The 16045-nt window shown below is 44.7% G+C and overlaps 1 protein-coding gene across 1 annotated transcript in view; it reads right to left on the reverse strand.

The window, feature by feature from the left end:
* The window catches only part of LOC111958869 (inhibitor of Bruton tyrosine kinase), a 44039-nt gene extending 28261 nt beyond the window's left edge, over positions 1-15778 (reverse strand). The window contains exons 1-11 of the mRNA XM_070437418.1: positions 15346-15778; positions 13826-13922; positions 11862-11986; positions 9050-9160; positions 8173-8343; positions 7771-7888; positions 7450-7630; positions 3598-3721; positions 3101-3278; positions 2626-2779; positions 1763-2404 (exon numbers count right to left, since the gene is read on the reverse strand). Of these exons, the coding sequence (XP_070293519.1) occupies positions 1763-2404; positions 2626-2779; positions 3101-3278; positions 3598-3721; positions 7450-7630; positions 7771-7888; positions 8173-8343; positions 9050-9160; positions 11862-11986; positions 13826-13922; positions 15346-15675 (2231 nt within the window). The 5' untranslated portion in view covers positions 15676-15778. The remainder of the gene's footprint in view (positions 1-1762; positions 2405-2625; positions 2780-3100; positions 3279-3597; positions 3722-7449; positions 7631-7770; positions 7889-8172; positions 8344-9049; positions 9161-11861; positions 11987-13825; positions 13923-15345) is intronic.
* Positions 15779-16045: the final 267 nt, after the last annotated feature.

The raw sequence follows: 16045 nt of genomic DNA on the forward strand, positions 1-16045 counted from the left end.
GTTATATCGTGGCTTTTGACGCTATCTATGCCTACTGAATCTTCCCTTTCATAACTTCACTATCACATGGTAATATGTATTAACAAAATACTACGGGTATAACATGTTAAAACCCCTAAGTAATGGCAGTGCAAATCAGTTAACATAATACAGACATTTCTTTGCATAGTCCTTCTCTCAATCCAACACATCCTGGCGAAGTCGCTTCGGCATGTGCGACGGGAGGTTGGCAGAGCTACAGCGGTGTTGTCAGACCAGGAGACATCCGAAATTCGGTCTCTCGCGAAACGTCTGCTAGTGTTCCAAACGGTTGTGGCTAGAAACTATTTGAACACAAAATGTGTCGCGCTTGCCTCACAACACCCACAGCTTCACAGGAATAGTCTCACGTCTCAAATCCAAACACTTCTGTCAAGTCCGAACTGTTGAGAACAAACAATATGACCCCACCATCAAAATTCTGAAACTCTCAATCTCACAAACGTGTTCTCCGTTTCACTCTGATGCCCACAAGCTCCTCAAGACTCGTCTCAAGGTAACCCGGTAAAAAAAAAATMTTTTTTAATTAATAGGATTTTATGGGACAAGGGTTACACATGAAACCTTCAGACACCTCAAACCATACCTCCTTTTGATACAATGTTGGACATTCTGTTTTGCCATGTATRAACATGTTATTCAATGCGTTTAAGGCTAATAGTAGAAACCCAAATTCAACGTTTCAKCAAATATTTGTAAAAAAGTTATWCCTACAGGGGTCCTAAAATTCCAAATCAGATAGCTAAATGACCCATGGTACGACCATCTTAAAAACGATTCTATATGTTAACCACCCAAAGGATTAGGGGTTAAAAGCAAGACAAAAAACAGGAAACATGTCATCCTCCACAAATGTCAAAATCAGGCAAAGGGTGTCTGAGATATCGCATGTGACTTACATACGTACAGTTGATTAATAATGTGTAATTTTGTAAGTGCCGGATCTMTATGGCAWGKCGCCTCATTCACCCAAATTTCGTCAAAATCGGCCAGTGTTGACCGAGATATCACATGGGTTAGCTAGACTCATTACCCTGAGCATATGTGCCAAATTTCATCACCCYGGGTCAAACAGATCAAGATATTTAACATGTTCCTGTAATGGCGCCACCGTGTGGTCGATATGAATGTTCTCGCACATGATGAGTCTTGACAGTGTTTGCAAAATGTGTACAATATTTTGTTAAAATACAAATATCCTTGACTGATTTATATGCATTTATGTGCCAAACCACACCCCCGTGAATGTTTATTGGTCATGTTGTTTCAGGTACTAGTTTTAAAATATTGCATCGAGAGACCTTTTTCCATAGATGCCACATATCACATTGTCAGATCAGTCATTCGGTGCCAGAAGAGCAGTGTTTTAAGTGTTTTTCCACAAAATTTTTAAATAACATGTTTCCCTGAAGCAAATGTGTTCCTTGTTGGGAGAGGGATCCATGTACCAAATTTCATGACTTAAGGTCAAACGGGGTGAGGTGCATGACCTTTCAAAGTTAGCATTTTCAATCACGTGTTATAGCGCCACCATCTGGCCAATCAGTATAATTTTGTAAATGCCAGATCTCTATGGCAAGACGCATCATTCACCCAAGTTCTCAAATTGGGCCAGTGCGTTCTGAGATATATCGCGTGTGACGAACGTACTAACGGACAGACCCACAGTCCACTACCCGATTTCATCGTGGGGGACAACAATCATAACCAACTCAGTACTCACCGTGCCGACAGACTGCCCATGCCGAGCTTCTTGGCCACGCCCTGTAAGGTCTTGACCGGGTTGACTCTTCCTCCCTCTCCAGCTCCAGCYTTGCCTCCCTTGCTTTTTTTCCCAGGCTTGGTGCCCTTGCTTTTGGGCTTGTCTCCGTCCCCTCGGGCCGATGGGGTCAGCGAGCGGTACACTTCCAGGGCCAAGCGGTCCCCCAGGTTGCCCTCATGGAAGCCCAGGTCCTGCAGGCTGCTGATCAGCTGCTCCTGCTCCGGGTCTGGGCCCTGTTGATTCTGGTTCTGGCCGAAGACTCGAGGCCGGTGGCCCTGYACCAGCAGATCACAGAAATCGGTGTAGATGAACTTCAGGACATGCTCCAGCATCTCAGGGCTCACCGTCTCCACCACCAGCAGGTCACAGCCCACCGCATCYTCRCTCCTTCTCACCTCCCCGTCTCCCTCCTCCCCGTCCGGCACCAGCWGCTTCCTGAAGAAYTCGGACCTCATGGACAGGAGGTACTTGTGGGCGGGGAAGGTGCGGTCTCCAGCCTGCAGGGTCAAGTCGTGGATGCTATCCGTCTCATCTGCTTCCTCCAGCAGGCTCCGGAAGTGTTGGGAGAAGGAGGAGGGAGATACGCTGGGAATCTCAAACAGGCTGGGCGGGGGAAGGACAGAGATCAGACATTTTGTTCACGAATCAGGGTCATGTTCACTAGGCACGAAATGCTCCAAAAYGTAGTTAAACAGGGATGTACTATCTGAACTTACCCAACAAACACTTATTATCCATTTCAAAATGTTTTGTTACGGTGTGGCCTAATAAAGACGACAGTTAAAATGTTTTAAAAGGTGCGACGACACACAGAGGAACAGTACCTGGTTTTAGGGTCAGACTGCAGCACTCCAAAGTTGCGTCCCTTGGAGTCCATGGTGATGCTGACCGCACGGTGGACGTAGGGGAGCTTCTCCAAGCGGATTCGCTCGTACACAGCTCCACCCTCTGGGTAACCACACACCTCCACACTCCCATCTAAAGCACACAAGGGAGAAATGCTTTAGTCAAATGACAACGCAGTGATTCTAACTTACTTCCCAATGATTCAAATCCAAACAACTTCCGATTCATGTTGAATGATACACATCATGAACAGAGAAATAGTAAACATTACTTACATTCAAGGGTGCAAAAGAGTACTTTTGAATCTACGTCTTGTTTACTATTTTTCCATACTTCATGAAGTTTATCATCCACCATACATGTAAAAGAGGAAAGTGAAAGAATACTGGTTGTACTCGGAAGTATCATTGTGTCGTCTCTGAGCTACGCGATTAAACCATTTTCTCAACTCRCCTTTCTTCTCCACGCTCTTCCTGTGCTCTCCGTGCCACTGTCCGCTGAAGCCCTCCCCTTCCTGTGTGACAAACATCATGTTGTTCCTGCTCAGGGCGATGTCTGACATGAACACCTGGCGCCCGTACGCCCACCGGCATTGTCTCACCGAACCGCCCACTGAACGCCAGCAGAATACCTGATGAAGAGAGAGAGAAATCAACTCAATACAACTTTAATAATCCAGAGGGACAACTAGAAAGGCATTGTCAGTGTGTGGTGACAACAAATACATAGAATAAACATTACAGATCAACGCACATCATCATCATCCAAAGAGAAAAAACAAAGTGATAAAGAATGGGATAAGATAATCAATGACTCAAATACATCAGCTTGAGGGGTGATCATATGCAGTGAATCGTTTGAACATGAAAAATCCTCCAACAAAATGACTGTAGCTCGTCACCACTAAGTATTTGGTATTTTTCAACGTATTGGACCCAGCTGGTCCTTACCCTYCCAGCTTCATCCAGGGCCAGGATGGCCACCTTCTCTCCCCCTCCCTCATTCAGGACCTGGGGGTCCACTCGATGGTCCAGGCTGCCTCCGCTCACAAGRACCTTCCGGATGTTCAGTTGTCTGAAAGAGAGACATCGGGCATGGGAAGAAAAGAAAAGTGTGACTGAGTAGAATGATCATCACATATCTCTCTCTCTCTCCTGTTAACCCATTATTTTCTAAGCCCTGTTTAAGCCAGGAGGGGGTAACTWCTAAGCTATATGGAATTGTTTTCTGAAGGTCATACCAAGGATCATTTTACTATTTGATTTTAAAGACCCCTTGAAGTATAAAAAAAATATATATATACAAAATTTATTTGATAAATTATTTTTGGCCTTACTGCCATTAGCCCATTCAAAACACATTGAATAAGATTCAGTACATAAAACAGATAGTCCCCTCCCACCAAAAATCTAAAAGAACTTTCTTCTGAAATGCCTATCCTATATCTGAGAGCTTTAAGAATGTTTCCTGATCTTTAAAAAAAAACGAGAATTCTTTGTCACTCGACAGTCTTCATATACAGTGCATTCGGAAAGTATTCAGACCCCTTTACTTTTTCCACCTTTTGCTACGTTACAGCCTTATTGTAAAATTGATTAAATAGTTTTTTCCCTCAATAATGACAAAGCAAAGACGGGTTTAGACATATTTGCAAATGTATTACAATTTTTTTTTTTTTTAAATAAACTATTCAGACTCTTTACTCAGTACTTTGTTGACGCACCTTTGGCAGCGATTACAGCCGAGTCTGGCACACCTGTATTTGGTGAGTTTCTCCCATTCCTYTCAAGCTCTATCAGGTTGGATGGGGAGCGTTGCTGCACAGCTATTTTCACGTCCCTCCAGAGATGTTCGATCGGGATCAAGTCCGGGCCAYTCAAGGACTTTCAGACACTTGTCCCGAAGCCACTCCTGCATTGTCTTAGCTGTGAGCTTAGGGKTGTTGTCCTGTTGAAAGGTGAACCTTTGCCCCAGTCTGAGGTCCTGAGCGCTCTGGAGCAGGTTTTCATCAAGGATCTCTCTGTACTTTGCTCCGTTCATCTTTGCCACGATCCTGACTAGTCTCCCAGTCCCTGCCATTGAAAAACATCCCCACATCATGATGCTGCCATCCCCCTTCACCGTACGGATGGTACCAGGTTTCCTCCAGACGTGAAGCTTGGCATTCAGGCCAAAGAGTTCAATCTTAGTTTCATCAGACCCAAGAATCTTTTTCTCATGGTCTGAGAGTCCTTGAAGTGCCTTTTGGCAAACTCCAAGTGGGCTGTCATGGGTCTTTACTGAGGAGTGGCCACTCTTCCATCTGGCCACTCTACCATAAAGGCCCGGTTGGTGGAGTGCTGCAGAGATGGTTGTCCATCTGGAAGGTTCTCCCATCTCCACAGAGCAGAGGAACTCCAGAGCTCTGTCAGAGTGATCATCAGGTTCTTGGTCACCTCCCTGACCAAGGCCCAGCTTCCCGATTGCTCAGTTTGGCCGGGCAGCCAGCTCTAGGAAGTGTCTTGCTGGTTCCAAACTTCTTCCATTTGAGAATGATGGAGGCCACTGTGTTCTTGGGGACCTTCAATGCTGCTGACATTTTGAAGTACCCTTCCCCAGATCTGTGCCTCGACACAATCCTCTCTCTCTGAGCTCTACGGACAATTCCTTCAAACCTCATGGCTTGGTTTTTGCTCTGACATGCACTGTCAACTGTGGGACCTTATATAGACAGGTGTGTGCCTTTCCAAATCATGTCCAATAAATTTAATTTGCCACAGGTGGACTCCAATCAAGTTGTAGAAACATCAAGGATGATCAATGGAAACAGGATGCACCKGAGCTCAATTTCGAGTCTCATAGCAAAGGGTCTGAATACTTACTTTATTTACATATGTTTTTCATAAATTTGCTAAAATTTCTAAAAACTTGTTTTCACATTATGTGGTAGTCTGTAGATTGCAGAGATAAAAAAAAAAAAGTTAAATCCATTTTAGAATAAGGCTGTAACGTAACAAAAAGTGGAAAAAGTCAAGGGGTTTGAATACTTCCAATGGCACTCTACATACACACACAAAAGTATATGGACACACATTCAAATTAGTGGACTCCGCCATTTCAGACCCACCCGTTGCTGACAGGTGTACAAAATTGAGCACACAGATATGCAATCTTCATTGACAAACATTGTCAGTAGAATGGCCTTACTGAAATGCTCAGTGACTTTCAACGTGCCACCGTCATAGRATACCAACAAATCTCTGCACTGCTAGCCCTACCCCGGTCAACTGTAAGTCCTGTTATTGTGAAGTGGAAACGTCTAGGAGCAACAATGGTYCAGCCACAAAGTGGTAGGACGCACAAGCTCACAGAACGGGACCGCMGAGTGCTGAAGCGCGTAAAAATAGTCGGCCCTCRGTTGCAACACTCACTACCGAGTTCCAAACTGCCTCTGGAAGCAACGTCAGCACAAGTTCATTGGGAGCTTCATGAAACGGGTTTCCATGTCCGAGCATCCGCACACAAGCCTAAGATCACCATGTGCAATGCCAAGCGTAGGCTGGAGTGGTGTAAARCTCACCGCCATTGGACTCTGGAGCAGAGGAAACGCGTTCTCTGGACTGATGAATCACGCTTCACCATCTGGTAGTCCGACGAACAAATCTGGGTTTGGCGGATGCCAGGACAACGCTACCTGCCTCAATGCATAGTGCCAACTGTAAAGTTTGGTGCAGGAGGAATAATGGTCTGGGGCTGTTTTTCACGGTTCGGTCTAGGCCCCTTAGTTCCAGTGAAGTGAAATCTTAACTCTACAACATTCAAGAAGATTCTGTGCTTCCATCTGTGGCAAAAGTTTGCGAAAGGCCCATTCCTGCTTCAGCATGACAATGACTGTGCACAAAATGAGGTCCATACAGTAATGGTTTGTCGAGATCAGTGTGGAAGAACTTGACTTGCCTGCAGAGAGCCCTGACCTCAACCCCATTGGACACCTTTGGGATGAATTGGAACGCTAAATGCGAACCAGGCCTAATCGCCCAACATCAGTGCCCGACCACACTAATGCTCTTGTGGCTGAATGGAAGCAAGTCCCCGCAGCAATGTTCCAACATCTAGTGGAAAGCCTTCCAAAGATGGGACCAACTCCATATTAATACCAATGATTTTGGAATGAGATGTTCGACGAACACGTGTCCAGGTACTTTTGGTCATGTAGTGCAAAACAACCAACGAACGTGTTCATGAGAGTCTCACCTTTACACAGAGGGGTCATATTAGTATGTACCCCAAACTGTTCTGCCGCTACAGAGAGAAATTGGGAGTTCGGCTGTACCGACTTCAGACGACGCTTGTGTGGGTCGCAGAGTAAACACCATCGTGTTCGTGAGAGTCATCTTTCCATAGAGTGGTCATAATAGTTTGTAGGCCAAACCGGTCGGATGCTCCAGAGGGATTTTCGGGATGTCTCATGGTCTGACAAACATCTCTCTAGCTCTGTCACCTTTCACCGCAAACGCGGAAGTGTTAAATAGGCGGATGCGGTGGATTGAGACACATCCAATGCAAAACAGATATCTCTAGCTTAAACTGAATTATTTTTAATGGGAATTTTTGTATTACGCTAATTCGATCAACCTTATGTTAATGTCATCTCTCTCTCTCATAAAGAAAATGTTATTTGGAATTCGGTCAAGTCAGGAAGTAAACTGAAATGTATATTCCAATTCTCCTCAATGAGAAATTAGAATTGCAGTTGACTTCCTGAGATGAAATGGAATTGACCCTGACCCTGGTAGTCACTTCTCCACTATCGGTATAGTCACCTCGATGCCAACTTCTTGCACTGATAGTCAGCCAGCAGGTAGACATCTCCCTTCTCTGTCACCACCAACGTTGCCCCATTACTGGCCACTGCCATGGCGATGGTGACGTCCTTGTGGTAGAGGGCAGACACCTGGCGAGGCGCGGTCACACACCTCTCCCCGTTGGGGTCCAACAGGTAGCCTAGAGGTCAAAAGTCAACCATCACCACGTATACAGTCATGGTAGGGGAATGATCGAGCATATCATTAGTTGCCTTGGCTTAACTTCAAAGTCATTGGAAATCAATGTTATGCTTTGGTGTGCCGGTCATCATGACTTACCCAGCTGCCCTCCGTTTAGTCCCACTGTGTAGACAGCCTCCCTGGTCCACAGAACTGTGTGGAATCTCCCCGCTGCTACACCAATAACAGTCCTGCCTTTAAGGGTCTTGGAGAAAACCTGCATCCCATTGGACAAGACCAACATCAGTCAACAACCAATCCACACTAATTCAGCTTCCCTCAGATTCAAGTGTCTGCTGTGTACATGTTTGTCTTATGATGCATTGGATTTGTTCATGCAATTGTCATAACAAACACACACATATATTGATAAATGAGGCCCAGGGAGTTTTTTCTTAGCTTGTCCTACTCCGGTCACGTGGTTAGGGACAACGCCCCATCTAGCTGCCTAGCAATGTCGTCTCTATGTGGGCACCATGCCTGGCCAGGTGTCTCTCTTACCTGTTTGGGCAGGTGGCTGGAGGCGGGCGGGGGAGCCAGCCCCAGCTGGTGGAAGGTGTTGAGGCCGAAGGTGTAGACATAGCCCTCCTCGGTCAGCACCACCGTGTGGTCCTTGGCTGCAGCCACCTGGGAGCAGTGATGGGACAGGAGCCCCTCCACCATCCGAGGAACCTGACAGATGATAAAAAATCCACAGCCCTATTTCACTTTGAATAGTATTTTTTTTAATATATCAAATACTTTGAACGTTTGCTTGAGCCTGCCGTGGAGTGCCTTCAAAATGGGGCAATACTTAAGTTCACACTTTTGGGACGATTCCACTGGTTCCATTGTGCCAGACAAGCTCAAACACATTTCAAAAAATATTTCAACACAGGTTTAGCACAGGTGTGCAAATAAACCCCAGGTACACTCAAGGTTACAGCTAATCAAGCTAGAAGCAGGTGAACAGAATTAAACAGCAGGTAGTTAGGAGCGCTGGTCCAGTAACCAAAAGGTTGCTGGTTCGAATCACAGAGACAATTGGGTGAAAAAAACTGTCAATGTGCCCTTGAGAAAGGCACTTAACCCTAATTGCTCCTGGGTCGCTGTCAATAATGGCTGATCCCTGGTCATGACCCCCTCTCGATGGGTGTCTCAGGGGGAGTGGGATATGCAACAAAAAAAACACATTTCCAATTCACACATGGGTAGAATATACACTTGTACATGTGAAAAAAGACAAATGTAAGCACCAACCTAATTATTACAATACAGCACACAAACAGTCGGAGTAGGTCATAGGTCAAGCATTACGCTACACCCGCAATAACATCAGCTAAACACGTGTATGTGACCAATAAAATTTGATAGGTCAGATACAGTATAGTATTCTCACCAGATATGTCTGTTCGTCCCTGTGTCCCAGCCGACCTCCCTGCCCGTGTCCACATGTATACACCTGCCCCTTCTGAGACAGGAACACTGAGTGGAACTTACACAGCACCACCTGAGAGGAAAGGAAACACATTTTTTGGGGTAATCAATAACGTAGGTCAATCCAGTGAGACAATTTTGCTCCGTTGTCAAATTCTCTTCACAAGAACTCAAAAGAAAAAAGACGGCAGCATGTTCGATTGATTGTCGATTGTGCGCGTCTTTCCATTTCCGTGGCCAAACTAAGCGCTCTCGTAGTAATAGTCAAATAGTGGCGGTACTATAGGCCCGGGGCACAAGTGGAAAAGTAAACATCATTACTAATACATTGCTCCCCTCCAGCGCTCAATAGGGCGAAAGGGATGTTTCCCCGATGTATCACATTGATAACGAGACAGCCCCACACAAATACCCACAGCCGTGGCACATTTAATTAAAGCATGTCATGCTGGGATAAATATTTAACCCCTAGCACCTGTTGGACTGTGGGCAGGTTGCACTGAGGACAAAGGCTTTGCCTCCACGTGGGGGGTGCAGGTAGGTCGCCGAGAGGTCTTGAAATGGGATCTGCTCCCCACTGAGCAAAGGTCATGAGAATGTGTATAGAATGTAGAAGCTAAACAGCAACCTGCCATATGACAACAATGAAACTTAAAGAGAAACTCAAAAAAGTTGGGTCATTACCTTTCAATATTACATCTGATATATCTAGAATGGATCTAACCCAAAGACTTTAGTCAAAATCTGTACTTACCTAGGAATGCATGCCACCCTATGACATCGTGAGCTGTAGCAGAGCACTAGAGCTGACGAGGTCATGGGATTGCATTCCCTAGCATAGCTCCCTGTGAACAGGTCCTTCCTGTCAGAGTCTAAATAAGCGCTGGAAAACAGTTCTAACCATAGTTAGGGTTCACATCTTCACAACATTACCTCATAGATCTCTACAACATTACCTAAAAAAAAAACACTAAGTTATCTCACAAGGTTTCTTCCTCAGACCTCTCTGCACCCTCTATACCAGTGACGGATTCTGGGTTCTATCTCCTAAACTTGGAATAGGGTTAATTATCAGGTATCATATTGAAATATTGAGTGCTTACGTTTAGAGGGTCTACACCAGAAGATAATGGTTATCCTGTAGGAGGAAGATATATGGTGGGTGCAATTAAGCTTGGAATGTGCCGAGTGCATGGGGAAACGATCACGTGGCAGCACTGATATGGGGAGAGAGCCGTGGATTAGCGACGAAGGGGGTCGAGGTCAGGTCACGTTAAGGGAGAAGGAACAGTTTATCGCACTTCATCTAGCAACAGAGATGTAGTGTTTGGAGGGAAGGAGATGATTCCACCCCAAATTGGGGTACATATACCACCACTATGGTAAACATGTTTTTGTATGTTCAGCTGTTCGATCCTTTGGGAAGAATAAACTTGGTTTCAGCTTTTTGTCCGTCGAGTTCTTACGGTGATAATTGGAACCTGATTTCCTGCTGTTTTTAGAGTCTTATGTCCAACAATGAAAATATATTTTGTTTTTCTCCAAAAACTTGGGGGCCAAATAAAACAACGGGCCACAAGTTGGGGAACCCTGCTCTATACTAAAGAAAGAGAGACTGAGCAGTGACACAGGTGCTGTCTGGTGCCAATAGGCCATCAGGGACACTGTAGAGGGGACCGCACATAAGGCTAACGTCGGTTTAACCATGCAGAGCTAGGCTAGACAAAGCCAGACACAGAACCCAAGCCCAATGCACCTGTCCTACTCCTCTCATTCATTCACCCTGTCACTCAAAAGGAGATAACGATTGATATTTCAATTTCTAAAACCCCCAAATCCACAGTGATAGGAGGACAATGATGTCAGTCAGTGTTTCCCCAGTATTCATTTAGTAGCGGCGCATTGCCTCTAAATTGTTGCCACCCCACCAAAAAAAAAATAAGGATCAGGAAAAAAACATATAGCGATACTAATGATAACGGTCTTCTGGTAGATGTAAAGGCTTTCCCAAAAACATACTCAATTAAATGTTAACTTAAAAGTAGCCTATGCCTACCTGGTAGAATGATTTCATGATTATTTGCATCAATCCAGTGGGCATTTGTTTTGCTAACTCCATCACGTGTGCTACAGAAAAAAACTGCAAACTAAAACAGTGCTAGGTGCATGTGCACTTGAATTAAAAGGTAACTACACAAAAAAAAAAAAGTTTGGGAAACATCTAAGACAGACTTCAAAAGTCATCTCCTGATGTGATTTTAGCATCGTTAAGAGAGAGCTACATAATAGCCAGTTACCATTGCTGTGATTTTAGCCCTTATACCGTACACAACCACCCAATAAGAACAATTCCAACTTAAACGAACACCTTTGTTTTCTAGTTTCTACCCATGCCCGTTGTTCCCGGGAGAGCAGCCTGTTGTGAGGGAATATCCCAGGAGGGGGTCTGTTTTGTAGGGAGAGGGGAGGGGGGGACCCAGGTGACATGCCTGTTATCCAGGAGACCTAGAAGGGACAACCGTGTTTACATAAGCATTGTTGTGATGGATCCCCCTGGTGAGCCATATATTGAGGCCAAGTCTGTGTAGAGGGAGGAGGCCCCAGGAGACTAGGATGTTGAAGGTGGGGAAGCCCTATCCTGACTCATGTGACTATCTAATGGCTGGTGGCAAACAGAGGCAGAACACCTCCCCTTAAGAGGAAAGGAACAGAGCGAAGACTGAAAATAATTAAAGATAACAGTTACTGGATCTCTATGGTAGTCGTTTTGTTACCTGTTTGACATAAACCCCGGTACGGGCAAACAGATCCACAATCTCCGGGTGATGCCTGCTCTCCTGGTTCCCGTGCCCCAGACTGAAATTGGTGTTGTTCCCCCAAGTATAAACCTCAGTGGGATCTGAGAGAGAGAAAACAAAAGTTACAAAACAATGTCTGTCACAGCCAAGACTAGTGATGCGCCGATATTACATTCTTGGCCGATACCAATATTTTCCGCGCCAAAAAAAAATGATACCGATATTTACAAATTTAGCGGCCTTTTCAGCATTCTAGTACAGTTAAATAGTTTGCACACACACGGAAGCAGCGGTCTAAGGCACTGCATCTCAGTGCAAGAGGCTTCAATACAGTCCCTGGTTCGAATCCAGGCTGTATCACATCTGGCCGTGATTGGGAGTCCCATAGGGTGGCGCACAACTGGCCCAGCATTGTCCATGCCCCCATTGTAAATAAGAATTTGTTCTTAACTGACTTGCCTAGTTAAATAAAGGTTACACACACACCACACTGACCAAAAAGTTATGTTGACATTTACATATGTCCCCATTACCAGTAAAACATAATCAAAACCTATTTCTTTCACTTACTTGCTGTACCGTTTCGTTGTTCATTTGTTCAGTCGTTTCATTCTCAACCAGGATTTCTATGAAACGCCGTTTGGGTCTTTGCGTGTCAAAAAAGACACACGTCAAATAACACTATTTGACGTGTCAAATAACGACATAATCTGTTTCAGTAGCTATAGTTAGCTAGCTAACTATATAGATAGGTGTCATCTAAAATAACCCTAATTTATAAGACTTAATTAATGGTTGTCGGACCCATCTATGTGAAGCTAGCCACAATAAGGATTAGCCACAACAGTGGACTTTGCAGTTAGCCTACAAATTCAAAGTACGGCATAATTCTACTATTTGTATCACTGTCAATGACACTTTATTTTGAATTCAGACCGCAAATTCAGATCACAACACATAACCCGGTCCGGTCGAGCCTCACTAGCCAGATGAAGCTTATAATGTTAGCTTTGGGCAACAGTGTTAAGTAGCTAGCTAGCTATTTATTTTCATGACCTGAAGTTCAATTTTAATAGGCGAACAACAATACTTACAAGGATTCGTAAATCTTTGCTAAGAATAATGAAAATGACTGCAGGTTCTACTGGTCATTGTTTTCAGGCAGGTTGTATTGGTGCTAGCTAGGTACCAAGCTAAAGCTAGATACCCCAGAAGTTGCGGTCGAACAAATGATGCTTTATTACCAACGCGGTATTGTAAACACATCGTTCGTGGCCTGTGTTTGCAGACTTTTTGTACAGCTTTGACAGTGCTACTGTATCTTTTCTGCCACGCCGTTTGGGTCTTTGCGTTCCATAGTATGCATGTCGTGAAGCTAATAGCAGTGACGCTATTACTGTGTAACTCCGGGAGGGCAACATCGGAAAAATAGCGCACTTGGTAGTGTGTACCGATGATCGACCAGTCAGCTAAAGCTAATGAATTACATTATCTTCGCTTTAATGAATTTTGCCTTTGTGTTGTCTCGCTGAAATGTTCTTACTCTTTCAAATGACTGCTCGATCCAAACAGACATTGTGTGGGCTAGGTTAGGAATGCTGTGTTGCACGTGTAGGGCAAAATTTTACTTGCCAATATAATGTCATGTACCTACGTTATATAGGTATGCACGGTACCTTTGACATCAGTTTTTAACATCGGCGTTAAACTAGACATCGGCCGATACCGATGTTGGCATTTTTAGCTAATATCGTCCGATTCCGATATGTTCACCGATATATCGTGCATCCCTAGCCAAGACTTCAACACTATTTTCTACAGGTAGACAACAACGATTGACAGCTGTCGTGACTGTGCTTTAAAGAAACATCCACCTTTCCACTTTTTAATCATGCATCGTCTAAATGAGAGATGGATGTGAAGTGATAAGCGATCCTCACCCGTCTTTGTAAACACCACGTGTGCTGGTCTGTCCTTCATGGTTAAGTCCAGGACAGAGAGGCCCTCCTTATCCTGGGTGGAGAGGATGCCGCCATGCTGCAACAAAGAAGCACCATTCTAGACTAGAGACAGAATATTATTTCCCTATAACTACATCTAGCTGTAGGCAAGGGATGTAGCGGGCAATAGAGTAGCTACAGAACAAAAGTACTGCCAATGGAAGCCATAGAAATGTCTTCCTCCACATAGCAATCATTTAAAGTGGCAAGAAAAAGTATGTGAACCCTTTGGAATTACCCAGATTTCTGCATAAATTGGTCCTAAAATTTGATCTAATCTTCATCTAAGTCACAACAATATGTAAACAATGTGCTAAAACTAATAACACACATTATTGTTTGTCTTATCTATATTGAATACATAATTTAAACATTCACAGTGTAAGTTGGAAAGAGTATGTGAAATCCTAGGCTAATGACTTCTCCAAAAGCTAATTGGAGTCAGCTAACATGGAGCACAATCAATGAGACGAGATTAGAGATGTTGGTTAGAGCTGTCTAAAATTGTCTATAAATGGAGAAAGTTCAGCACTGTTGCTACTCTCCCTAGGAGTGGCCGTCCTGCAAAGATGACTGCAAGAGCACAGCGCAGAAGGTCCAATGAGGTTAAGAAGAATCCTAGAGTGTAAACTAAAGACTAACATAAATCTCTGGAACATAATAACATCTCTGTTGATGAGTCCACGATACATAAAACACTAAACATGAATGGTGTTCATAGGAGGACACCCCGGAAGAAGCCATTGCTGTCCAAAAAAAMMCATTGCTGCACATCTGACGATCGCAAAAGAGCACCTGGATGTTCCACAGCGCTACTGGCAAAATATTCTATGGCCAGTTGAAACTACAGTTGAGTTGTTTGGAAGGAACACAACACTGTGTGGAGAAAAAAAGCACAGCACACCAACATCAGAACCATTTCCCAACTGTAAAGTATGGTGGAGGGAGCATCATGGTTTGGGGCTGCTTTGCTGCCTCAGGGACTGAACAGCTTGCTATCGTCGACAGAAAAATGAATTCCCAAGTTTATCAAGACATTTTGCAGGAGAATGTAAGGCCATCTGTCTGCCAATTGAAGCTCAGTATAAATTCCTCCTGACCGTTGAGCAGGTCTGATCCGCAACTACAGAGAACATTTGGTTGAGGTTATTGCTGGCAAAGGTCAACCAGTTATTAAATCCAAGGGCTCACATAGTTTTCCCACCCTGCACTGTGAATGCTTACACGGTGTGTTCAATATAGACATATAATTGTTTGTGTGTTATTAGTTTAAGCAGACTGTGTTTGTCTATTGTCGTGACTTAGATGAAGATAAGATCAAATTGTATGACCAATTTATGCAGAAATCCAGGTAATACAAAAGGGTTCACATACTTTTTCTTGCCACTGTATGTAGCGGCCAAAGGAGGCCCAGTCATGTAAACATTAGTTCTGAATCCCTGAAACAGAGGGAGACTCACCTTAATGAGTGACATGAGGCAGTGGATGTGTCCGTAGAAGACGCTGCGGTGCAGGGCGGTCCAGCCAGACTCCTTGTCCTTCACCATGAGGTCAGCGCTCTTGCTCTCCAGCAGCCACTCCAGCAGGGCCCTCTTGCCCAGTGAGGCGGCCAGGTGCAGGGCCGTGCGACCGAAGGCGTCCCTCAGTGTGGCCGCGTTGTGGCAGTGGGTGTTGAGGAAGGCCCGCAGGCGCCCCTCTGAACCCCGCGTCAGCGCCGCCACCACTTCATCTGCATGCCGCATGGAACGGCATTTTGGCGTGCAGTCTGGGGTGGCCATCACCACACTCATCCTGAGAGACTCCTAAACCTTGCAGTAAACTCCCCGCTCTAAAGCAGCGAACTTACCCAGTCACGGAGACCCTGCTCCCCCCACTCCCAACTCGAAAACAAACACTGAAAGAGCAACCCTTCAGTACAACAACAAACCCTAAGACAACGCTTTAGGTCAAGTCAGTGTGACTTTGAAATTATAATGTTTTGGAAGTAGCTGCTCGCTGAAGAAAAATAGAAAAAGGTGGGAGATTGTTTTGGGGTGCTAGAATTGTGCTTGTGTTGAGATTCCACCGCACCCTAGCAACCCCATGGCCTTGTTTTAGGTCATCTTAGTCCACCAGGTAGACCCAAAGCTCAACACAACCAAATGTGTTTGAAACAAACAA

This window comes from Salvelinus sp. IW2-2015, linkage group LG35 (assembly GCF_002910315.2).
Source record: "Salvelinus sp. IW2-2015 linkage group LG35, ASM291031v2, whole genome shotgun sequence".
Taxonomy (NCBI): domain Eukaryota; kingdom Metazoa; phylum Chordata; class Actinopteri; order Salmoniformes; family Salmonidae; genus Salvelinus; species Salvelinus sp. IW2-2015.